The sequence below is a fragment of the Procambarus clarkii genome, chromosome 31 (assembly GCF_040958095.1).
Source record: "Procambarus clarkii isolate CNS0578487 chromosome 31, FALCON_Pclarkii_2.0, whole genome shotgun sequence".
NCBI lineage: Eukaryota > Metazoa > Arthropoda > Malacostraca > Decapoda > Cambaridae > Procambarus > Procambarus clarkii.
The window spans coordinates 23,437,800-23,464,839 of record NC_091180.1 but is presented as its reverse complement, the minus strand read 5'-3'; the positions used below and the strand labels follow the sequence as shown (position 1 = coordinate 23,464,839).

At 45.3% G+C, this 27,040-nt stretch overlaps 1 protein-coding gene and 1 long non-coding RNA gene across 5 annotated transcripts in view; one reads left to right on the top strand and one right to left on the bottom strand.

The window, feature by feature from the left end:
* The window catches only part of LOC123758957 (uncharacterized), a 229,407-nt gene that overhangs the window by 74,966 nt on the left and 127,401 nt on the right, over positions 1-27,040 (bottom strand). The gene's annotated exons all lie outside the window — the stretch shown is intronic.
* The window catches only part of LOC138370327 (uncharacterized), a 46,762-nt gene continuing 34,420 nt past the window's right edge, over positions 14,699-27,040 (top strand). Inside the window, 1 exon segment of the mRNA XM_069334557.1 lies at positions 14,699-15,471. Within this exon segment, the coding sequence (XP_069190658.1) occupies positions 15,469-15,471 (3 nt within the window). The 5' untranslated portion in view covers positions 14,699-15,468.

Genomic DNA, 27,040 nt, shown 5'->3' with positions numbered 1-27,040 from the left:
CATATGACACCTTTTTCCACATACCTGCCACACATCTACACCACACCTGCCACACACCCACACCACACCTACCACACCACTTGTATGATGAGATGACAAAGCTAAAAAGTAGGGAAAGGTTGGGTGAACTGCATCTTTCTGAACTGTCGGGAAGAATTCGATACTATCACCACATTTCAAACTGGAAAAGCAAGTTTAAGTCAACTGGAAAGTCAGTCAACTGTTTTGCTCAATAAGGCAAAAAAGCCATCGGAGTGTGCATTGCAATCCCTCTACGAACCATCAGCAATGGTGGCAGCGGTGGGATTCCATGAAGTTTAAGGCGGGAACTTGGGTTCATTGTGGCGTAAAGCCGGATTAAATAAAGCTGCAGGCATGATGTGGATATTCACAAAACTTCTATAAGTATACTTATATACCACCCCACCACACTGTTGCATATACCACCATCAATACGGTGGTATATACCACCATCAATACGGTGGTATATACCACCATCAATACAGTGGTATATGTCTTGTCCTTTATGCTGGTGTAACGTCCACCATACTCTTGGTATGCCCGTCATACATACATATTATACACTATACTCTTTTATCATTCATCTCTCATACTGTTGAGAGATTCATACCGTCCTGCTATACCGTAATGTACTGCTAACCGTCCATGATACTACTCTTAACCCATCACACTATTCTTCCGTCCAACATATCGTTCTGCCATACTACTATATCGTCCAACATACTGCTTCACCATTCACCATATTATTGTACCGTTCTTCATCCTGCTGTAAAATGTACCGTATCGTTGTATCGCTCCCTTACCGCGCCATCGCCAATGGGAAGACGAACACACACACACACACACACACACACACACACACACACACACACACACACACACACACACACACACACACACACACACACACTAAAAGCCAACGCAGAAGGAACCACCATTCACAACTAACAAGCTTCAACAGAGCATTAAATCGCCGGGATGTGTAAACACCTCGAGTGAAACAGCTGGGAGGCGGGATCCAACAGCCAGAGCTCGCACCCCGGTGGACGCAGGTAAACACAGGTAAACACACATCATTTACGGTTTAACAACCTTGACGCATTTATGGATATGCAAATGAGGAGCCGTCGGAGGGGCATACTAGGGCATAACTTGACTGTATAAATATGTACATATTTTTCAAGGGTATTTTGGTGCCGGGCATTAACCATAAGTCGTGTGTGTATATGTAACTGTTCTATATATATATATATATATATATATATATATATATATATATATATATATATATATATTATATATATATATATATATATGTGTGTGTGTGTGTGTGTGTGTGTGTGTGTGTGTGTGTGTGTGTGTGTGTGTGTGTGTGTGTGTGTGTGTGTGTGTATTAGTTTGATACGCGAATTTATTTTGAGGTTGATGTGGGATTGTATTTTTAAGTTGACTGAGTGTATTTTTATGTTGATATGAGGATTGTATTTTTATGTTGATATGAGATTGTATTTTTATGCTGATGTGTGATTGTATTTTTATGTTAAAGTGGGTTTATTTTTTAAGATGCGTGATTGTGAAGCTGACTGATTGTATTTTTGAAGCTGATGTGTGATTAAATTTTAAACTTTATATGCAATTGCATTTATAAATTCATTTTATCTATATAAATAAATTTTTAATTCAGAAGTTCCTATTTGATTGTTAAAAGTAGACATATAATTAGATTTAGAAATGAATGTCTTTAATATTCAATTAGCTTTTAGGATTGATATGATATTATATTCAAAAGTTATAAAATTAGATTATATAACATATATCTAATTGTTTACAAAGTCGATATACAACTTAGAATTAGAGTTAGAAATAAGTGTGATGACATTCACAAGTGGATGTGATCAGACCTGGATATTGAGAGGAACGAGTCTATACCCTCTTGCTTTATATGCCTTTTGATATATGTACCTTTTGATATATGTGCCTTTTGATATATGTGACCATTTACATATATCAAAAACTGGATAGTGAGGTCGTTAGATCTGGCAACACTGCTCCAGGTGAGGTCTGGCAATAAAAAGCAATAAGGGTCCTTATGCTTACTAAAGCAACACGTTATTCACTCTATAGTCAGACTAAACTGACTCTTACACTCTAATCTGACTCTACACTCTATCAGTTGCTATAAGAGTCAGTGTTGAAACAAACTTAATACTAAGCAAATTCCCAAGTTTTGTGAGAATTGATATAGCAGTCTCTGATATAGCCATATATTGATGTAGCCACGTTGATATAGTAGTCTCACTGTCTGTCTGTCTGTCTGTCTGTCTGTCTGTCTCGTTTACCAGACAAAAATATCGTTGAGTATTCGTGACAAATGTGCACAAGGGCGCAAGTGTGCCCTACACATGCTTGTAGCCAGGTGTTGTACAGGACTGGCTTCATATATATGCACACACGCGCTGCCTCATTCCCCCCCCCCCCTTCCCCGCACAGTCCACACATGTGTTCCTGGACGCAGGTGTGTGGCTGAGACGGGACGACACGTGCCTCGTTAGTGTTTATCATGTGCGTGACGGTTCGTGCTTGTGTGTGTGTGTGTGTGTGTGTGTGGGGGGGGGGGGGGAAGAGAGGTGGCGTGCGTGTGTGGGGGGGGGAGGAGGCGGGGAGGCTTGCGTGTGTGTTGTGTGTTTGTGTTTCTATGTATGAATGCATGTATGTTATGAATGTATATATATATATATATATACATGCGTACGGGTTAACTGGTACAAATACAGTATTTAGCGCTGTCAACGCTCCTGTCAATCAGCAAAGTCTATCAATCTCTGTCTATAACCAAATCCGTTTCTCAAACCTACACGCTATTCAGTCCATCAGTAACAACCTTTCAACCTTCAATTTTTGTTTATTAGGCTGTATAGATCATCAACCACTGTCCATCACCAGGAGCAGTATTCACCAAGTATTTATGTACCCAATTACGAAACCTTTACATCTTTTTGTCTCAATCATGGTGGATTTATCAAAAAAAGTTAATTACCCTCGGAGCGCTACGAAAGTTGTCAATAGCACTCATTACCCTGAATTACCAGGTTTCCAAACTGTTTAGCCCCTCGTGATTGATGAAAGATGTAGAGGTTTCGTAACTGGACATCGTAAATGCTTCATAAATCCAGGCCTTGAAGTCGAACCCAGGATCTACGGTTAACTTACGACCCATTTTCCAACCCTATGGCGGGTGGGGCAAGGGGGGTGGGGGGGAGAGGGAGATGTATGGGATTTACCCTATTAATTTTTTTCAATGTTGCAATAGGATTTGTTAAATCAATTTCGTGTGTATGTAAATGTCTTCAGAGTCTCGTGGGTTTTGGTTAAATATATCCGCATGTTGCAAAGATGTTCTGGTGTGTGATGTGTGGTCTGTGATGTGTGGTTTGTGATGTGGTGTGCCGTCGCTACGACGTCATAGTGTTGACGACGGTACAGGTGTTGGGTCCTCGTGGTGGAGGCGGCGGCGCTCTGACGGGACCTGGAAGAGGGCGGGACGTGGCGTCAAGGTGGAGCCACCTGTTGGCCGCTTGGCAAGTCTGACCAGTCCGTGTGTGTGTGTGTGTGTGTGTGTGTGTGTGTGTGTGTGTGTGTGTGTGTGTGTGTGTGTGTGTGTGTGTGTGTGTGTGTGTGTGTGTGTGTGTGTTCCCTCAGTTTCATGAGGTAGCCGCCAGGACGCGTTCTTGAGTGAATGCGAGGCACTATCTCCATCGCGAACACTTTTACGAGGTGTTAATAATTGTTTATATACTTTAGTCCATATTCATCAAGCACTTGGGGTAACCACTTACGAAACCTGTATATCTTTCCTCGATCACGGCGGCTTTGCTTACATTTATTAAACAGTTTATGAACTCTGAACTCTAAGTTACACACACAAATCACAATTTGCGTGATGCATCAAATGAACAAATCCACAAGGGCCGTGATGAGGATTCGAACCTGCGTCCGAGAGCATCCCAGACGCTGCAGGATCCAGTAAGTTCAGTAGAACTTCGGTTTCAACTCCTTTTGACCATGTCGTAGCTCAGTCGATTAAGGCAGCGTCTGGGATGCTCTCGGACGTAGGTTCGAATCCTCATCACGGCTCCTTGTGGATCTGTTCACTGTTAGGTTGTTTATAATACTAACCTTCGGGGTGGGAAGTTTCGAAGCCCGTGAACTATTTGCCAAATGTAAACACACGCCACGATTGAGTATAGATGTACTGGTTTCGTGAGTGGTTGCTCCTGGGCATATCTCATCTGCACCTCCAGCTTATTTCCATATCCACCTGGTCATTTTTATTTTGGGCGATCGTGTTTTATATAAAGTGCCTCGGAATCTTGTACGTTGTGGTCATGTCTCTAGCCTTCCTTCCGGTATCTCGCAAGCCCGTGTGTCCGGTGTTTGTATATCATTTGGGAAGCTTTGTTATCTCTCTCTCTGTGTCTGTCTGTCTCTGTCTCTGTCTCTGTCTCTGTCTGTGTCTGTCTCTGTCTGTGTCTGTCTCTGTCTGTGTCTGTCTCTGTCTGTGTCTGTCTCTCTCTTTCTCTCTCTCTCTTTCTCTCTCTCTCTCTCTCTCTCTCTCTCTCTCTCTCTCTCTCTCTCTCTCTCTCTCTCTCTCTCTCTCTCTCTCTGTCTCTCTCTCTCTCTCTCCTCTCCCCCGCCACCTCTAACCTTCAGGCAGTCCTCCCCACCCTCCCCGACGCCCACCCTGCCCGCCCCGTCGCCTGGTCCAGCCAGCCGACAAGAATCAACCTGTGCATACGGGCCGGAACACGCGGGTGTCGGCTGGGTTACTACCTACCCTTCCACACACCTGAGCTTACACCAGGTGTGCTATAGCTCCTGGGTTCAACCTTTCGCTCAACTGTTGCTGCTGGTCCCTACAGGCACTTAGTGCTCTCGTGCCGCCTTGTGGGCCGACTGTGTGTGTGTTTGTGTGAAGAAATAATAACAGAATTGTTTTTTTCCGGGTTAAATCCTCGCATTTTTGTATGTATACCTGTTGATGTGTGATGTACTCATCTATGTATATAGATGAGTACTCATAGATGTACTCATCATAGATGTACTCATCTATGTATATCGTCGATGTCTCTTTTTATCAGTGCTTTATCAACCATGTGGGTATCGTAGTTTATTATGTGTATTCTTCTGTGTGTTATCGCATATTTTGTGCGTGTACGATCAACCTTCAGCTTTGGGACCACGTCTCGCTCATGTATGGAATGGAGAGACTTTTCAGGGGAAAGCGCCAAGTCATTACGACTATATAGCACTGGCAAGGGGTCAGGATAAGGATTTGGGATGGGACGGAGGGAAGGAATGGTGCACAATCAATCTGTCAATCTGCTGGTCTCCTGATCTCCCTGTCTTCTCATCTCCTGATCGGCCACTTCTCAGCCCAACTCTGAGATCTGTGGAGGTCTTCCTGGAGTATATTGCAGTCTTCAGCTGTCAACAATTATGTTAACTTTGCATCGTGTTCAAGAGTATGTGTTCACTCTTTCGGCCCTTCTCTCAACTGTCAATCAATCAACTGTTACTAACCACTAATCTTTTTGTTTTTTTCTACACACACAATTATATATATATATTATATATATATATATATATATATATATATATATATATATATATATATATATATATATATATATATAACCGAAAACTCCACACGCCAGAAGTGACTCGAACCCATACTGCCAGGACCACTATGCAACTGGTGTACAGGAGAGTTTAACCACTCGACCATCAGTGACCGTACAAAAGATGATGGTAGCCGAGGCTACCATCATTGCATATATTTCGGTTGCATATATGCCTGGGGACCATTCAGGCTTGTTCGCATATATATATATATATATATATATATATATATATATATATATATATATATATATATATATATATAAGAACCTTTCCTCGATGTCACTTTGCTCCTCCTTGTGTCGTCGTGTGATTTGTTCCCCAGTGTTCACTGTGGTCTCTCTTCCCTCGTTCCGTTTTCTGTTGATTCTCCAGTCCCCTTTTATCCACATTTTCTTTCTTCCAGTTCATTCCTCCTCCTCCTCCTCCTGGGTGGCCACCCCTGGACATTAGACATTCCAGAGTTGCTTTGGAGGAAATTCCAGAAACCCCGAATTATGCTGAGCTGCCCATCTTGCACAGTTTATGTCTCCCTTCTTCCCCCCCCCCCCTTGCCGCTCCCATTTACACCCCTACTTACACCCCTACTTACACCCCCACTTACACCCCCACCTGCTCCCACTTACACCACCACCTACTCCCACCCCCTTAAATATTATTAAGTATCTAATTATCTTTTAAGTCTGATTTTAGTTCAGTTTTTAACACTTCTATTTTTTCCTCAAATTTTCTTTTTTTCAGAACATTAAAAATTTTGAATGTGGCGCAATGATGCCAGACACATGGACCAGACACATGGACCAGACACATGGACCAGACACACATGCACCAGACACATGGATCAGACACACATGCACCAGACACACATGCACCAGACACATGCATCAGACACACATGCACCAGACACATGCACCAGACACACATGCACCAGACACACATGCACCAGACACACATGCACCAGACACATGCACCAGACACACATGCACCAGACACACATGCACCAGACACACATGCACCAGACACATGCACCACACACACATGCACCAGACACACATGCACCAGACACACATGCACCACACACACATGCACCAGACACACATGCACCAGACACACATGCACCAGACACACATGCACCAGACACACATGCACCAGACACATGCACCAGACACACATGCACCAGACACACATGCACCAGACACACATGCACCAGACACACATGCACCAGACACACATGCACCACACACACATGCACCACACACACATGCACCAGACACACAAGGACCAGACACATGCACCAGACACACATGCACCACACACACATGCACCAGACACACATGCACCACACACACATGCACCACACACACATGCACCACACACACATGCACCACACACACATGCACCAGACACACATGCACCACACACACATGCACCACACACACATGCACCACACACACATGCACCAGACACACATGCACCACACACACATGCACCAGACACACATGCACCACACACACATGCACCACACACACATGCACCAGACACACAAGGACCAGACACATGCACCACACACACATGCACCAGACACACATGCACCAGACACACATGCACCAGACACACATGCACCAGACACACATGCACCAGACACACATGCACCAGACACACATGCACCACACACACATGCACCAGACACACATGTACCAGACACACATGCACCAGACACACATGCACCAGACACACATGCACCACACACACATGCACCACACACACATGCACCAGACACACATGCACCAGACACACATGTACCAGACACACATGCACCAAACACACATGCACCAGACACACATGCACCACACACACATGCACCAGACACACATGCACCACACACACATGCACCAGACACACATGCACCAGACACACATGCACCACACACACATGCACCAGACACACATGCACCACACACACATGCACCACACACACATGCACCAGACACACATGCACCAGACACACATGCACCACACACACATGCACCACACACACATGCACCAGACACACATGCACCAGACACACATGCACCAGACACACATGCACCAGACACATGCACCAGACACACAAGGACCAGACACACATGCACCAGACACACATGCACCACACACACATGCACCAGACACACATGCACCAGACACACATGCACCACACACACATGCACCACACACACATGCACCACACACACATGCACCAGACACACATGCACCAGACACACATGCACCAGACACACATGCACCAGACACACATGCACCAGACACACATGCACCACACACACATGCACCAGACACACATGCACCACACACACATGCACCAGACACACATGCACCACACACACATGCACCACACACACATGCACCAGACACACATGCACCACACACACATGCACCAGACACACATGCACCAGACACACATGCACCAGACACACATGCACCAGACACACATGCACCACACACACATGCACCAGACACACATGCACCAGACACACATGCACCAGACACACATGCACCAGACACACATGCACCAGATACACATGCACCAGACACACATGCACCAGACACACATGCACCACACACACATGCACCAGACACACATGCACCAGACACGCATGCACCAGACACATGCACTGCCCACTGCGCAAGGCCTGAGGGCGGGGGGGGGGAGGTAAGATTTGCACAAGCAGGTTGTGGTGGGTGGGGGGTTGTGGTAGGAGGGGGGGGGGAGGGGAGCGGCAGCGGGGGCTTTGCTGACCACATGATGCAGTGTCCTGCTTGCCTATTGGCTGCCTGAGACATGCCTTACCATTGGCTGCTTGAGACATGCCTTGCCATTGGCTCCTTGAGACATTTCTCGCTATTGGTTGATTGAAGTCCTGGCTTAATGTTGTCCTCTTGAGCACAATGTTTGTATTCACGAAGTGCACTTGGCTTTATAATTTAACTTGTGTTTTTTAATCATTAACGCGGCTTTTGATTGGCTGGTTATGAGGGAGTGTTTCTTACCACCGATTGGTGAGTGTAATTGGTCGTAATTGGGTGTAATTTATTCTATGTCAATCACCATCTGCCTCGCTCTAGGCTTTGTGGTTCCAGCTCGTAATTGGCGATTAATTTATTAGTGTCTATTGATTGTTTAGGATGAGTGTGAATACCCCCAATGATGACGTGTCCGTCTTGTCACTAGTCACTATATTGATGAGTTGTATGGTGATTAGACATGTTAACTGGCGGTGCCCGCTAATCATCGAATATTCCCGCGATTGTCATTTTTTAGTTGGTGAATGGATGCCAATTCTTAGTCCAGCTTCTCGCCCTCTTCGCGTACTTCCTCCTCCCCCGAGTGAACCTCATTAGGAGCGACAAGAGGGCAATAAAATCAACTTTTGCTTCCGGCCACAGAAATGAAAAAAAATGGAAAAAAATTAGCCTATCTCCCCCCCCCCCTATCCCCGTTTTCTTTGGGCGCTCCTCAGAGGTGTGGTGGAGGTCGACCCAAGGCGATGATTCCTTAAGTGTTGGTTTGGCGGGCCAATAGTCGTTCCCTGACGACGCCCCGTGCCCGGCCCTCCTGGTGTAATGATACGCGTCTACGATATAGAGACACTGCCCTTGAAGACCAGATGGTCACACTCCGCTCCTGTGCCAGGTAAGTTCACTACGGGCTCACCATAGCCCGTGCTACTTGCCCCGCTCCTGTGCCAGGTAAGTTACGGGCTCACCATAGTCCGTGCTACTTGGAACTTGTTCCAAGTAACTGAATCTATAACAACAACAACAACCAGATGGTACAAGCCCATTTATGAACATTTGTTCTTTTTTTCCGCATTGATTCTAGTTAACGCAGGGGATAATTATATGTATTTTTTTCAATAATGTGTGTATATCACGAAAATAAACACGTGATTAAAAATGTGACAGTGTCAGACCACGGAGGAAAATTGAAACAGGAATTTCCTTAAGTACTTTCGTATATTAATACATCTTCAGAAGGAGTTTTTCAATCATATTAAATTAGAAGAGTATGACAGCTTGCTGAAATCTATGCTAGGAAAAAACCCTCAACCTTTCTCTCAGCGACTCACAGTGGAAACAGGCCTCCCTTCCTGTCAGACTCGGAGGCCTTGGCGTGCGCACAGCAACACAAATTGAGGTACCAGCGTTTCTGTCCTCTTCAGTGGGGTCTGACAACTTGGTGAAGGAAATCCTACCTGAGCACCTAGTTCAACAGGCTGGGGTACATGATCCCAGCTTCACAGACTGCACAACCAAATGGGTCTCTCTCGCAGGACCAGCACCCCAACCACCGCCTTCTGAAGCCCATAAGCAATCTAGCTGGGATCGCCCCATTGCCGACCAAGAAGCTGCGACTTTGCTAGAAGCTGCGACAACACCACATGACACTGCCCGACTTAGAGCTGTAGCAGCTCCCCATGCAGGAGACTCCCTATTAGCAACCCCAATGTCAGCAACCGGCACCCGTCTCACACCGCAGGCCCTCCGAATTGTTGTGGCTCTCCGCCTCGCTGCCCCAATCCACACCGAATACAGGTGTATTTGCGGCGAAGCAGAGGCCGACAGGTACGGACGGCATGGCCTTCTCTGCCAAAGAACAGGAGGATGGCATGCAAGACACGGCGAGGTTAACGACATTATTAAGAGAAGCCTTACCACGGCCGGTTGTCCAGCAGAGAGAGAGCTCCGTTACCTAATGCCCCGCAACTCTGATGAGCCTGTCGGTCGCCCAGACGGGATCACGGTGAACCCCTGGAAGAATGGTAGACAGTTGGTGTGGGACTACATTTGCGTTTCAGTCTTAGCCAACACCTATGTTAACTTCAGTGCTGCACAGGCAGGAGGTGCTGCCAATCACCGGGAAGCAGCCAAGTCACGTAAATACGGAGTGATCACCACTACAATTTTGTCCCCATTGCCTCAGAGACACTTGGTGCCTGGGGAAAATTAGTGCTGCAAGTTTTTTGAAGGAGCCGGGGTCCAAGTTAATTGAAACAACTAGAGACCCTAGAGCCGCCAGTTTTCTCTTTCAGCGCCTTAGTGTGGCGATCCAGAGAGGAAATGCTCACTGCATCCATGGTTCCTGCCCGCCATCTGAGGAGCTGGAAGAGCTCTACAACTTGTGATAAGTAGTCTTGTACCTTGCATGTAACCAATGTTGTAACCCTTTTTGTGTAATGAAATCTTAAAATAAAGGTAAATAAATAATATATACACACACACTAAAAGAATAGGGGTGGTAGGAGAAGAAAATATCAAAGTGTTCATTGAGGATCCACAAGGTCTTCTCCAAGTACTCATTATTTTCTTCTCCGAGGCTACGGGCCCCTACACTTGCACCAGAGGTGGTATCCCATTATATATTATATATATATTATATATATATTACATATATTCTTGGGTTTTGTTCAATATGTAGTTATTTCGGCGTTTCTCTTGTTAAGGTGATGTTATGGGCTTGCCTCATGTGATGTTTTGGGAGCATCTGACTGAAGATGACAGATCAAACAGATACAGGTGACAGCCTTCGTGGGGGCAGGTGTACAGGTGTACCACGTCTGATTCCTGTAAAGGATTCTCTGTCGGCTTCAGGCTGTTTTTTTTTATCGAGGTCATTGGTCTTCTTTGTTTTATAATTTCTGAAGATGTCTAAGTTTGGGTTGGGGGGGGGGGCTTTTTACTCTTTATACGTATATTTTCTTTCCGTATTCTTTCCTCTTTCTTATATTCATTGTGCATGGTGGATTTGTGATATAATTTTATTGGAGGTGTTAATGTGGTTTCTGTTCTCGGTTCAGGATTGTACCAGCGGTCCTGGTGTCGTCTTGAAGTGGTACTGATCACGTGGTTACTGTGGCCATTGGTCACCAGTACATGTACTCACCTAGTTGTGCTTGCGGGAGGTTGAGCTCTGGCTCTTTGGTCCCGCCTCTCAACCGTCAATCAACTGGTGTACAGATTCCTGAGCCTACTGGGCTCTATCATATCTACACTTGAAACTGTGTATGGAGTCAGCCTCCACCACATCACTGCCTAATGTATTCCATTTACTAACTACTCTGACACTGAAAAAGTTCTTTCTCATGTCTCTGTGGCTCATCTGGGTACTCAGCTTCCACCTGTGTCCCCTCGTGCGTGTACCACCCGTGTTAAATAATCCATCCTTGTCTAACCATGTCAATTCCCCTGAGAATTTTGTATGTGGTGATCATGTCTTGTGTTATCCCTTTCAAACTCCCTAATCACCTTGCTCCATTTAGGGTCATGGGTTAGTGTGCCTCGTCCAATGAGTTGAGAACACTAGCTTTGTATCTCTGGAGGCACTCCCCCCCCTCCCCCTCCCCCTACCCCTACCCCTCCCCCTCCCCCTCCCCACCGTTTAGGCATAATCATATGTTTGTAGGCTTGAACACGGTGATCAAGAGAGAACTTGCTAAGCAACTCCAAAGGATACCTGATCAATCAGGCTGTGACTCATACGTCAGGCTGCGAGCAGCCGCGTCCAACAGCCTGGTTGACCAGACCACCAACCAGGAGACCTGGTCGAGGACCGGGCCGCGGGGTCGCTAAGCCCCGAAACCATCTCAAGGTAACCCTCAAGTTGGTACATACGCTGGTGCTTAGAGATGCTAATTAAGACCCACCGCTCCTGTGCCAGGTAAGTCCACTACGGGCTCGCCATAGCCCGGGGCTACTTGCCCCGCTCCTGTGCCAGGTAAGTTACGGGGTCACCATAGCCCGTGCTACTTGAAACTTGTTCCGAGTAGCTGAATATATAATAACAACGTGTCCAGCGTAGGATAACAAAGTTAATCCCCCAAATTAGAAACCTGCCATATGAAGAAAGATTAACAAAGCTTAAATTGCATTCACTGGAAAGGCGAAGAGTTAGGAGTGACATGAAATCGACACAACACAGAACACGAAACAATGGGTAAAAATTGGATAAGTTTAGATTTAGGAAAGAAGTGGGTAAATACTGGTTCGGTAACAGGGTTGTTCATTTATGGAACCAATTACCGCGTAACGTGGTGGAGGTGGGGGCCCTTGATTGTTTCAAGCGTGGGTTGGACATGTATATGATTGGGATTGGGTGGTTATAAATAGGAGGTGCTTCGTATGGGCCAATAGGCCTTCTGCAGTTACTTTTATTTTTAAGTTCTTATGTTCATCTTCATCAACCAATCGAGGTAAACACTCTGATAAGAGAGATAAAGGACAGTTGGAATTGACATAACATGCACAATCCGTCTCCTGCGGCACACAACAACTCGATAGCAACAGTGGCATATGCAAGGTAACAACGGTCTTCAATCATCTGAACAAAGATGAATTTAGAATCCCTTGTACCACAGCTATATTACAAATATTAGTGAATAAATAGAATACATTCATAATTAGAGATGTGGTGGAGGTCAAACTCCACAACACAGCTTCAAGTGTAGATGTGACGGAAGCCAAAGGGATTGAGATCCTGTGTACTAGTCGATTGGGAAGTATCAGCACCTATGCTATCCCTGGTGGCTGTAATTAACCTAAATGAGAGAGCTAATACCTTCTCCCCTATACCACTGTCTGGGGAAGAGTGTCAAAAGATATTGGGATTATAAAAAGGATGTTGGAAGATCAAGCTACAGTTACGGGCTATTCATGCCCGTGCCACCTCTTGGGGTGGCTTAATCTTTATCAATCATCAATCAAGCTAGAGTGATGCTTGTAAAAATGGCTCTTCGAATTCAACTCGGATAAATACAAGGTATTTAGAATTATGGAGGGAGCCATTTAACGGTATGCAATTGAAAGAAAACTTCTTCCTGAATTTGAAAAAGGGGGGGACGGTCATGGAAGCAGTCATGACCTACTGAGCCGGTTGGCCGAGCGGACAGCACGCTGGACTTGTGATCCTGTGGTCCCGGGTTCGATCCCGGGCGCCGGCGAGAAACAATGGGCAGAGTTTCTTTCACCCTACGCCCCCTGTTACCTAGCAGTAATATAGGTACTTGGGTGTTAGTCAGCTGTCACGGGCTGCTTCCTGGGGGTGGAGGCCTGGTCGAGGACCGGGCCGCGGGGACACTAAAAAGCCCCGAAATCATCTCAAGATAACCCCTAGCCTATTCTAACAACAAAACCCATAGATACAGCACTCTACCCCATAGATACAATACTGTACCCCATAGATACAGTACCTTTATTACAGTCTGACAGATAGCTATGGAAATTACATTCAACTTAGATAAGCTCCATCGACATGATTGGAAAATAATCGCGTCATAATAATATGGAAAATACCTACACCGACCAGTCAGTTAACGGCATTAGTGACCTAGAATGTTGCCAGTCAGTAGCCTATAGGCTCACCCGCCGCCTAACGGCAGACGCTGGGAGATGCATGATAAACATCTCAGATTTCTATTTACATATATGAAGAATCGTCGTCTACTGCTCGAAAAATATTGCATGTACCTTTTACAGTACAAAGAACACGCTTTATGTTGCTATATATATATATATATATATATATATATATATATATATATATATATATATATATATATATATATATATATATATATATATATATATATATATATATATATACAAGATCCCCCCTAATCTTTACGCAGGTAGGTAGCCTCTTGCAAGGCTGATCAATCTACAGAGGCAGCGCCGCGCCACCGCCAACATTGGCCGCTGCGCTTGGTGTGGTGGAGTGTGGCGGGGAGGTAAGGGCCAAGTTGGCCGAGAAATTGCACCACTAGCGACTCCCGACAACCGACTGTCTTCCACGAACTTAGTGACTTGCTTGGCCGTGTTCGGGCCCTGATGACCAAGTAACTTCTTGTAAGTTATCAACATCTTCTTCTGCGTACGTTTTATGTCATCTCTTCTTCTCCACGTTTGGCGGAATTCCAAGACCGTCTCGCCACTTTGCGACCCGACGGGCCGGGGTTTGTTCTTGAGAGTGGCCAAGAAATGAAGAGTGTAAATGTGTCATGATGGCTGATAGTTAATGAAGAAGGTGTGTGTGTGTTGGAGGGAAGCGAAGAGTCGGCAACCGCGCAGGCCAGTCAGCGCAGGCGACTCCGCACACGACTCGAGACGCTCCCCTGCCTCAGTTCGGTCACGACTGGCGAGGGCTACGGACGTGCTGCGCTTGGGTCCGTCAGCTTTGCTAGCACATTTTTTTCATTCCTTTTTGGATGGTTGGAGCTTGTTATCCTGTCGAATGGTGACCACCTTGGTGTGAAATAGTGAAGACGTCAGCAAAGACCATCGCAGCGGTCCAAAAGTTCAGAAATTAAAAATCAAGAAAGAAAAGAAAGTGAAATTATTAAATTTTTTGCTGTAAATTCTATTAATTAAAGTGTTAATCGATTTTGTTTGTGAACGCAGTTTTCTCTCCGAAAGCTCATCCAAATTAAAAAAGTATATATATACATATATATCAAGTGTGACGAGTCTTAGTTAAGACCTCAAGTTGCCATACACCTGCCGCTTGACTTCGGCAGATCTCGGAAGAAAAAGAAAAAAAGCCGAATCTCTTCATCTCACTTAAGTGATTTTATTTTTTGAGAGACTGGTGCTAGCGAGAGATTGTCTCATGGCCGGATGGTGAGCCAAGGTGTGACACCTCCGGGTAGCGTTAAACCGGACAGCGGATTACAGCAGCCACTTTATCACTGAAGACTCCAGATAAGACCAACACGTACTAAATATGGTAAGTCTTTTAAATGATATCAGTAGACTTTAAGACAGATATCTTTAGATTACTTCTTTAAACGGGAGCGTTTTAACACTTTTATCACTTAATTTAAGAGTTTTATCAGGGATCTTGAACTCTTGTTATCATCAGTAATCTTAACTGGACACATTATATTTGTATTATTATGCAATCATTAACCTTTTTTTCAAATGTATATTTTTGGTTGGTGAAATTTAGGCATTTTTAAGTATACTTTGATCGAAATAAACTTTGGAACAGCGAGCCAGGTATTAAAGTTGGAACAGCGAGCCAGGTATTAAAGTTGGAACAGCGAGCCAGGTATTAAAGTTGGAACAGCGAGCCAGGTATTAAATTGGAACAGCGAGCCAGGTATTAAATTGGAACAGCGAGCCAGGTATTAATAAGTTGGAACAGCGAGCCAGGTATTAAATTGGAACAGCGAGCCAGGTATTAAAGTTGGAACAGCGAGCCAGGTATTAAATTGGAACAGCGAGCCAGGTATTAAGTTGGAACAGCAAGCCAGGTATTAAATTGGAACAGCGAGCCAGGTATTAAAGTTGGAACAGCGAGCCAGGTATTAAAGTTGGAACAACGAGCCAGGTATTAAACTAGATATAGACGAGCTTAAAAGAACCGACCTATTGCATCTTGTATACCAAACAAAAATTATCTATACCGTCTTAAACAAAGCACCTGCGCGGTGTTGAGCGGACACAAGTTGAGCACCTGCGCGGTGTTGTGCCGAAATACACCTGCGCGGCGATGTTTATCTAGCGCTCGTGTGTGTTTTCATATTGTATTTTTTTGCAACACCTGTTCCTCGATGCACTTGTACACACAGGATTGATTTGTTTTTGCGATTTGCAGCTGCACTAAGGCGATATCAATACATCTAGCAGCACATTGTTATTGTCAATGAAGGTGTGAGATGAATGTTGCAAAGCTTTGAGGTGTTTACATATGTATAGGGACAGCTTTGAGGTGTTTTCACATGTACGGGGGCAGCGTTGAGGTGTTTTCACATGTACGGGGCAGCTTTGAGGTGTTTTCACATGTACGGGGGCAGCGTTGAGGTGTTTTCACATGTACGGGGGCAGCGTTGAGGTGTTTTCACATGTACGGGGGCAGCGTTGAGGTGTTTTCACATGTACGGGGGCAGCGTTGAGGTGTTTTCACATGTACGGGGGCAGCGTTGAGGTGTTTTCACATGTACGGGGGCAGCGTTGAGATGTTTTCACATGTACGGGGGCAGCGTTGAGGTGTTTTCACATGTACGGGGCAGCGTTGAGGTGTTTTCACATGTACGGGGCCAGCGTTGAGGTGTTTTCACATATACGGGCCAGCGTTGAGGTGTTTTCACAGGTACGGGGGCAGCGTTGAGGTGTTTTCACAGGTACGGGGGCAGCGTTGAGGTGTTTTCACATGTACGGGGGCAGCGTTGAGATGTTTTCACATGTACGGGGCAGCGTTGAGGTGTTTTCACATGTACGGGGCCAGCGTTGAGGTGTTTTCACAGGTACGGGGGCAGCGTTGAGGTGTTTTCACATGTACGGGCCAGCGTTGAGGTTTTCACATGTACGGGGGCAGCGTTGAGGTGTTTTCACATGTACGGGGGCAGCGTTGAGGTGTTTTCACATGTACGGGGGCAGCGTTGAGGTGTTTTCACATGTACGGGGGCAGCGTTGAGATGTTTTCACATGTACGGGCCAGCGTTGAGGTGTTTTCACATGTACGGGGGCAGCGTTGAGGTGTTTTCACATGTACGGGGCAGCGTTGAGGTGTTTTCACATGTACGGGGCAGCGTTGAGGTGTTTTCACATGTACGGGGGCAGCGTTGAGGTGTTTTCACATGTACGGGGGCAGCGTTGAAATGTTACACACACATGTAGAGGGAATCGTTATGGTGTTATGGTGTTACATGCACAAGGAGAGTGTTGTGGTGCTACACTTTGCTACAAGTCTTTCTGGGTTGCACTATTGTGTTAACAGTGTGTAGGAGGAAAGTAGAAATAGCCTAAGCTACTCTTTCCTTTTGATATGTATTTTGTCTCAATAAACGTACTATATAAACTTACGTGGATTTTCGTGGATAATGCAAGATGTAATTTCTTTTAGGGGAAAATTTGGCCCGTTTTCCACGATGTAAACTCTGATTTTATTGAGTAGGCTGCTGCTAATGGTTAATTATTTAATGCATTGTCATTGTCAGAAAAATTATTTGCAACATTGAATAAAAATGTATTTTGTATTTGAATTTTTTTGCAAGACGTAAAATAGCTTTTAGCCTTTTGGTTATTTTTACATTGTAATATATAATATCCAAAGTAATGATTTCATTGATCGTCGGACTGGGAACGATATGCAATTGTTATCAAGGATTTTTTTGTTTCAAAACACTGATGCAGAAATAACATCCCTCATTTTTTGTGTCAATTGGTATTTACTGTTTGATAATCCGTGAAACATATTATATGTGTGTGTGTGTGTGTGTGTGTGTGTGTGTGTGTGTGTGTGTGTGTGTGTGTGTGTGTGTGTGTGTGTGTGTGTGTGTGTGTGTGTGTGTGTGTGTGTTGGTTGTCGTTACGAGTCGAAGCAGCACTCCGTAGAGAGCACAACATACCCATAGTATGGCAATAATGTACAGGGCATCTATGCCCCCCTTTTGCGGTACCCTCAGTTTCCGACCCCCCACCTCCCCCCAGAGTGTGGACGGGCCGTGTTTTACGATTGTGTATCTTTAGGCCTCCCCATTGGCTACGCCCCATTGACCATGCTGCCAACATTTCCGCGTGATACAGGCTCTCATTACCTCGTTTGGTTAGACTGAATGCTGAAGCAACAGGGTTTTTTTTGGTGAAGCTTTGAGTGATTCGTATAGTGGTTGATGCAGTGGAAGCGATGGACTGATAGTATGAAGCTTCCAGCTTGGGCGCTCGCTAGGGGAGGCGGGAGACCCCATATAGTTTGGCCATAAACCCAGGGTGTGTGGTTGATCTTGAACTACAAAGGGCACGAACCAAGTGTTTGTGTGGTGGAGGGATGGAACACAGGATGGCGACTCTGATTTGGAATGTGTCCGTTTGTTTTTGCGCGTTATAATACGATCTGAGCAGGTAAATTGACGCTTTCAGACTTCGAGTATACCAGCATACTAGGGTATGCTTACCTAGGTGGGGTACATTGTTGAACACCACTAAGGAAATCTAGCGCAAGAGCAAATTTCGTGTAGTTTAGTTAGCCTGTGTAAAAGTAGGAAAAATAACTTGAGCACTGGGGGGGTCCTGCTATTTTAACCAAATCTACCCAGTTGAAATCTTTGAATTAGACGAGACAGTAGAGCAAGTGTAATTCTGCATTTCAATAACAGTATAGAGGCGCCTTACACCTGTAATCAAACGACAATCTTGTGAATAAAAGAAGTGTAGTGAGACGCACGACCTCTGAGCGGACTCGTATAGCTAGGATAGTCAAAGGAATCGCGCGGGAAGTGAGCGAGCGCGCCTTAGAGGGCGCGAGAGCTGCGGAAGAAGGAGCACGCTGTCTGCCTGGCACAAGTATCCCTTTGTTCCCTGTAGGAGAGGAGGACTAGCCTCGCTATGCTCCGACGGCACGCTCCTCTATCCTCTACATAGCCCCCCTCTGGCGTCTGGAAGAACTCCAGGCTACTTATATGGATCCTACCTACCTAGTCCTGGTGGAAGCGCCTCTATTGTTACCCTCTAATAAAGTGTTATAAAAGTATGTTGATCGATTGATAAAGATTAAGCCACCCAAGAAGTGGCACGGGCATGAATAGCCCGTAAACAAGTATGTTAGAATTAAAGTGGTTTTTATATCTGTACATTTTCTATACCGTATCAGTTAAAATTACGTAGGCTACAAGGGTACAGTGGTTCTTTGCTTGTTGCTCGTTTGCTTGAGTGCAGGTCCTTCACTCAGCATCGCGAGTTTATTGGGTACAAAAACACATTGGGAGAAAATTTCGCAACTAGGCTAATCAGTAACTTAATTCATAGTTTCAAAATTTGACTAGGCTACTGTGTATAATGAATAACATAAAAATCTACTGCGTAAGTTATCAGTTCGCCTTAAGAGGGTTGACTTTTAGCCTAAACTACTAAACGAACATTCTTACCATTCTTTACGATAACGTTTTCTGTGCCAACAGCTTATTCTGTAAGAACCGTAATTCTAACAGACCGTATCTGTATTTTGCAGTGCAACGTGTGGTACCAACACAAGACATATTTTGTACTGGCTGTTACATCCCTGTAGGGCTAACAACCCTGTAGCTAGCTGGCAGTGGGCTAACAGCCTTGTAGCTAGTTGGCAGTGGGCTAACAGCCTTGTAGCTGGCTGGCAGTGGGCTAACAGCCTTGTAGCTGGCTGGCAGTGGGCTAACAGCCTTGTAGCTGGCTGGCAGTGGGCTAACAGCCTTGTAGCTGGCTGGCAGTGGGCTAACAGCCTTGTAGCTGGCTGGCAGTGGGCTAACAGCCTTGTAGCTGGCTGGCAGTGGGCTAACAGCCTTGTAGCTGGCTGGCAGTGGGCTAACAGCCTTGTAGCTAGTTGGCAGAGGGCTAACAGCCCCGTAGTTGGCAGTGGGCTAACAGCCCCGTAGTTGGCAGTGGGCCGTAGTTGGCAGTGGGCTAACAGCCTTGTAGCTGGCTGGCAGAGGGCTAACAGCCCTGTAGCTGGCCGTGCCACCATTGTGGCCACTGACGAGGCTCTGATAACATTTCCTGTGTTGTGGAGTGGACGGTGGGAGCGGAAGGGCAGTCGTATCTGTGTAGCGCGTGGAAGTGGTCGTTATCCATGTTATTATTCATCATTTCCGCTGTGGGGTAGCCCGTGTGGAGAAGGGTTAAATGTCAACTGATCTAATGTGGCGTTTACATTTGCCGAAACAAATTGATATGGGAACACCTGATAATGGCAGAGGAATGGCGTTCGATTGAGTCAGAGTCGCATTGGAATTGGATTTTGTACCCTCCATTATCAGTTTTTGCCAGGTAGGACAAGGCTTAATTAGGGATAATTAGGCCTGAGCTACTCGTGGAAATCTTATTATCCCAAAACTATTTATTACAAATTCGATTTTATTTCAAATCATGTAAATCCATGTTAAAAAATTAATTGGTTTGATGGCCTGATTTATTAAGCAGGATTGCAGACATTAACCAAGCTTGTACAGTAGTCGACTTTGTTGACACTACACTAAGGCTTATATGAGCCTTTTCTCTTAAGGCATTTACGGGATAGGGCAATACATCAAATTGGTGAGTTATATAATTGAGTCAACATATATGAGTTGGTCTATGATTCCCCACCACTCCCCTTCGTCCTCCCCTTCTCCCTCTCATTCTCCTCCAATACCACCTCCCCACCACCTTCTCCCCCTCCCCACCATAACCTTCTCCACTGCTCAGTGTGCTACATGGTATCCAGTTTAAATATATTGCATTTAAACTAATGTTTAATGTTGTATATAAGGGCTTATGTAGGCTAGCCTGGATCCTTGCATTTTAGGCCAAGGTATAGAAAATCCTGTTTATATATAGGCTAACATGTTTCCAATACTAACCTAAGCCTAGCTAAACAGCGCTAGATGTCGAGACCCAACAATAAGGTTTCGAGTCTTGGAAGAAAGATATTCGGTCTCAAACTGTCACATGCTCCTTATCGGGCGGATGCGATAAAATGAGATGGGTTGCCAACTAATGTTTTTATTGAACAATTTAGTAGGTTATAAGCGCTTGGAATTTTCTGCTAGAAGAACAGGCAAGGTTTCAACCCGTTTCTGATGATAAGTTTGGCGTTGGCTTCGTGTTGGATGTACAAGCAGCCTATTGTATGGATATTGGCTTGAGCTTCAGTGATGCACAGTGTGTGTAGGCTGCTGCCGGTTAGCAAGACTGCACTCGCTTTCTTCATCCATGTGAGAATTAGCATCCCAGGTCCCATTATGGGACGGTTTTCACAGTCTCACTCTGGTAGGCTATGGTGTACCGTTAGTCTTAGTTTCATTTCCTAAATCTCCTTACTTCTGGTTGGTGGTCTGGTCAACCAGGCTGTTGGACCCGGGCATCTAATTCAACTCTCACTAAATACTTTTTATTTTCAAAGTGAGCATCATCGCCTTCACAGTAGTTATCCCCCCCCCCCCCCGTAGCTTACGGGACGATGTAGTACATATGAACTAGCATAGGGCAAGGTTTGTAGTGCATAGATCTAAGCTCTTAAGACGAAAGACCCTGTAGTATAGTAATTAGTAACAAGTAGGCTAGATTCCAGTTTGCATGCAGCACGGGGGGCTTGACCTGACATGGGTCAACATTGGCCCATGATGGCTGCTGACCTGACTCACATATGACCTGTAAAAGGTATCTACCTGACTAGGTAGGAAGGAGTGAGGGAAATAGGGGGTGGGGTTAGGCAAGGCGCGGTCCTCACCCGCATTAATGTTCCAGCACCCACCTCACACGCTGAAGAAATTAATGCAAATGGATGGACCATAGACACAGCTCTTGATTGGAGCAAGCAGTTCGTATCCAAGGGTCGGCAGACATGTGTCTTGTGACTAAGTATTATCAGTAAATTTTTACCCCCCTGATGGGTTGTGTTAAACTGCCCAATGGGTTATCTGTTGCTAGTGATTCATTATCAGTGTACAAAGCCTCATTATTCTCCGTTATTGTTCTTTAAATATTCAGTTAAACTATCACCATTGCAAGGGATAATTTTCTAGGCCTAGGGAGGGGGGAGATACATTTTATAATGTATACACTAGGCTAGGTGTGTAGGGATTGTCGTCCAAGCCAGGAGACTACCTGATAACCCTATAAATGGGACCAATAGCACAGGTGTTGGGTCGTCTAGGTGAGGGTATACACCTAGTGTTTTGGGGTTACCTTACCTTGAGGTTACCTTGGGGTGATTTCGGGGCTTAGCGACCCCGCGGTCCGGTCGTCGACCAGGCCTCCTGGTTGCTGGACTGGTCCAACAGGCTGTCTGTTCACTGCGTCCACTACGGGCTACTTGGAACTTTTTGTTCCAAGTAGCTGATTCTAAAATAACAACAACAACGGCTATCTGTTCAGGCAATGCGTGAGAATTCATTATAGACTATTTGCAGGTATTTGGGCAGCCAAAGCGCATGGGTGTCATTTATTTAAAATCAATAGGCAAGGCGTAACAGGCCATTATATAGGCGCCAGAAGGCCATTATATAGGCGCGTTTAAGCTTGTGTTCACCCTTTGTAACTAAATGGTAGGAATGGCCAGTAAGAAATTGCACACTAAACCCCTATAGGTTAAACTAATTTTGCTTCCTTTAGTATGAGATAGTATTGTCTAATTGTATTAGAAGGTTGGTAATTCTGTTGAGGTAGACATCTGATAGCTAGGCTAGAAGGCGGGACACAAGAGCAAGAGTCTACTTTCAAATATGAAAAGATTCAGGAGCATGCATGCGGTCAGGAAATAGGGTAATAAAGTTGTATCCTGTAGGGGGTGCTGCCTTAATTTGACTCGTACGCAAATACCTCCTACCCTGCCCTCCCCTCTGCTTCACTTACCTATCATCAGTAACCTCAGGCGAGCGCATTAATGTAGATTTTTTTCCATTTCATTGCGCGTAAGTACACTTGCGGTGCTGACAAGGAATTCTGATTGCGTTCAAGTACGTCCTCTTGCGTGTGCACGGGTTTGCTGTACGAAAACGTTTTGCGTACATAGGCTAGGTTATGAGCTCCTTCACTGCGCAGCTCTAGAAATTTAGGTGCGCCGTATACGTTTTGTGTACGCGTCGGTTTTGTACGTGTGCCGCGCATGTAGGTCTGTGGGAGGATATACCCGCAGGGTGCAACCCACACTCCGGTCCGCTAGCTCCGGTAGGCTAGCGTGTGGAGGGCTGCCACTTCCAGGGGGATTTAATTGAGGGTTGGTGACTTGGCAGATCCTGTTTTATTTTGGTCTCTCTGTATTTTGACTAATAAATTAGCTTCCCTGAAGCTTCCCTAAATTAGCTTGTTTGTGGTTAACGGTGTTTGAGTAATGTGTGTGTGTGTACTCGTCTAATTGTGCTTGTGGGGGTTGAGTTTGGGCTCTTTGGTCCCGCTTCTCAACCGTCAATCAACTGGTATAGAGATTCCTGAGCCTATTGGGCTTTTATATCTATATTTGAAAATGTGTATGGAGTCTGCCTTCACCACATTTACCACATCCACATAGTGCATAATATTTGTTAACTACTCTGGCACTGAACAAGTTTTTTCTAATGTCTCTATGGTTAATTAGAGTACTCTACCTGTGTCCCCTTGTGCGTGATGCACCTGTGTAAAATAATGTATTAGTCTACCCTATCAATTCATTTGAGAACTTTGTATGTGATGATCATGTCTTCTCTAACTCTTCTGTTTTCCAGCGACGTGAGATTTACTGCCCGTAATCTCTCCTCGTAGCTCATACCCCTCAGCTCAGGTACTAGTCTGGTGACATACCTTTGAACCTTCTCCAATTTAGTCTTGTGCTTGACTAGATATGGACTCAAAGTCAAGCATACCCTGTGGAAAATAATTTATGTATATCAGAAACAGGATAGGTCCAAGTATAGAACTCTGTGGGACTCCGCTGGTGATATCACGCCATTCCTTTTATTTACATATATAAGAGTTCTTACATTCTCATAAAGCCACTATTTTGAAGTCTCACCCTTCACAATAACTCTGCTTCCTATTGCTTAGGTACTCCCTTATCCACTGGAACACACTGGTTGCTTCTCCAGCTTATGCACCATCCTCTTATGACTGTGTCAAAGGCTTCTTGGCAGTCCAAGAAAATGCAATCAGCCTGCCGTTCTCTTTCTTGCTTAATCTGTTTCACCTGGTTGTAGAATTCTATTAAACCTGAGGAAAGATTTGCCATCCCTAAACCCATGTTAGTGGTGTGTGTCTCTCTCCAGGTGTGTTACCAGATTTTTCTCACGATCTTCTCCATCACCTTGTATGGTATACAAGTTAAGGACACTGGCCTGTATACACAGTTCAGCGCCTCTTTGTTGCCCTTGTTGTATAATGGGACTACGTTACCTGTCTTCCATATTTCTGGTAGGTCTCCGGTTTCCAGTGACTTATTATACACCATGGAGAGTGGCAAGCAAAGTGCTTCTGCACACTTGTAGTATCCATGGTGAGATTCCGTCCGGTCCAACAAACAGCCTTTCTCAAATCTAGATCCACCCGATAACTCCTAACCTCATCTCTGGTAATTTCGAAATCTTCCAAAGCTGCCAAGTTACTACCGCCACCGCTATTAGTTTAGTGTGTGTGTGTGTGTGTGTGTGTGTGTGTGTGTGTGTGTGTGAGGGGAGCTGGAAAACACGTATGTTAGGTACAATCGGCATTCTCTAAGTAGTGAGGCGTCCACAGGTAACGCCCCTATACCTGTACCCGAGCGCCGGTTGCTCTTAGCGTTCTATCATATTTTGTTTATAACCCAACACCTGTGGCACTCGTGGTTGGTGCCGCGAGGGGTGCCTCACGTGGACCCTTGTAGCAGAGCGTGGCACTGGCTCTCCCGCCTCGCAGATTCTCCAGACTTGGGGAAAATTAACGGGTAAATGAGCTCATGCGTCGTGTCCGTCAACAAGGGGACGATGCTTGTGGGTGGCCTTACCGACCCTTTACCCCCTGTTCCCCCCCCCCCCTCCACCACCCACCCCCACCCAAATCACCAGCACCCCCTTCCCCCCCCCCCCATCCGCCCTGCCAATCAGCCCCCCCAATCCCCCTCCCGCCTACCTGACCAGCCAGGTCCCCCCCTCCCTCCCTCCTCCCCAATCACCACCTGTGTTCGGGGTGGTGTTGAGAAGTTGTTTAGGCGTAAAGTAGTTGTGCTGTTGGGTAGTTGTGTTGTTGGGTAGTTGTGCTGTTGGATAGTTGTGTTGTTGGATAGTTGTTGGGTAGTTGGTAGTTGTTGAAAGTGAACGCTTGTACCTTGTTTTGAAAATACTTAAGTCTCTTAACCTCTCACCTGCGCACCTTATTCCCGTCTGCCTACTTAATACTGGTAAGCTGCCCTTAATGGCTCTAGGTAGGCCAGCATACTTGGGTGTGTGTGTGTATATATGTAAATTGCAAAATTGATGTATATTCGTGGACCCTCTCTTCTACCCGTCCTCCTAACAGAACGTCGCATTTTGACGTACTTACCTAAGGTAAGTACGTCAAAATGTACCTTACCTAAGGTAAGGTACATTTTTAACGTGCCCAAGGTCAAAAATTGTCGTACTAGAAAATGGTAGCGGCTCGCGAAAGTGACGTACTGTCTCGTTTTCTATTCAGGGTCCTCTGGTAGGTTAGGAATAGGGCACTTTTAGTATTGCCTAGGCTACATTTACTAATTTGGTTTCATAAAGTTCTGTTATTTCAATCTGTTCAGCTCATAAAGAGTTCATAAGAATCCTTACCTCCCTGTTCTTTATACCAGTTTGTTGAACATTGTAAGTTATACAAGGAACTTCGTGTGATAATTTATGAACAAACTGGAATTGTTCCATCGAATATTCTGTTCTTCTATTCAGGAACTTTATTGGTAACAAGTTACATAAATCATTACAATACTGACTGGACATAACAGGTGTACAGCAGTCTAAATCACCCTCATAAATGGCATATATATTGGATAAACAAAATGCAGTTTACTACAGAGCGGTGATAAGATATTGGCGCAGTTTATATTACAAAATTGGGGTGATGAGAAGACAATTTTAAAGAATATACCCAAACTACAGGATAAAGTTAAAGACATTTCGCAAAATCATTCATTATATACACTACTCGTTCTTAAGTCGTATTTCCCACTAATTAAAGTTGATTTTTCTGGAAAAGTTGAAGTGGCAGGTGATATCAGTGAAAAAGTATTTTGAGTTTTGCTGGATTGGCGATTCTCTTCAGACAAAAGGATATCATTTGTTTGTGAATGATTTCCTCAAGTGCAGGTGAGGACATGGGGGTCAATGAGTGCGAGGATGGGTACCCAGGGTACCTCTTGAACATTTATGTTCAAGAGGTACCCTGTTCAAAATTGAGCCTTTCCAAGGTCAGCATTCCCCAATGGGTCTTCTACCTAGGTAGCCAGCCAGCCAGCCAGCTTCATGGGCTGGTCGACTCCCGCGCGGCAGGCTGGTCCCACCTACCCCCCCCCCTCAATGGGTACCCAAGCTCCACTTGTTCTTCGTTGGAAGGCAGGTGTGTGTGTGTTCTCTCCTAGCTCGAAGAGCGAGACTCATCCAATCATATCAGCCTTCATGTTGTGCATCGAGTGTGTTGGCTATGCTTATAGCCAAGCCCACGTTACCGGCGGGTTGAAACCATGCGCCAGCCAGGTTGGTTTAGACGAAATGGTCGAATTAAGTTAATTGTGGCAGTGGTGTGTGTGTGGAGCGCTCCCACCAGCACTCCCCCACCCCCTCCTCCCCCGCATGTGTATACCCTTGTCTTTCATGAGCTGTCATCTCGTTCCGGATTTAGATTATAAGAAGGTTATTGCCTTAAAATGTGCAAGT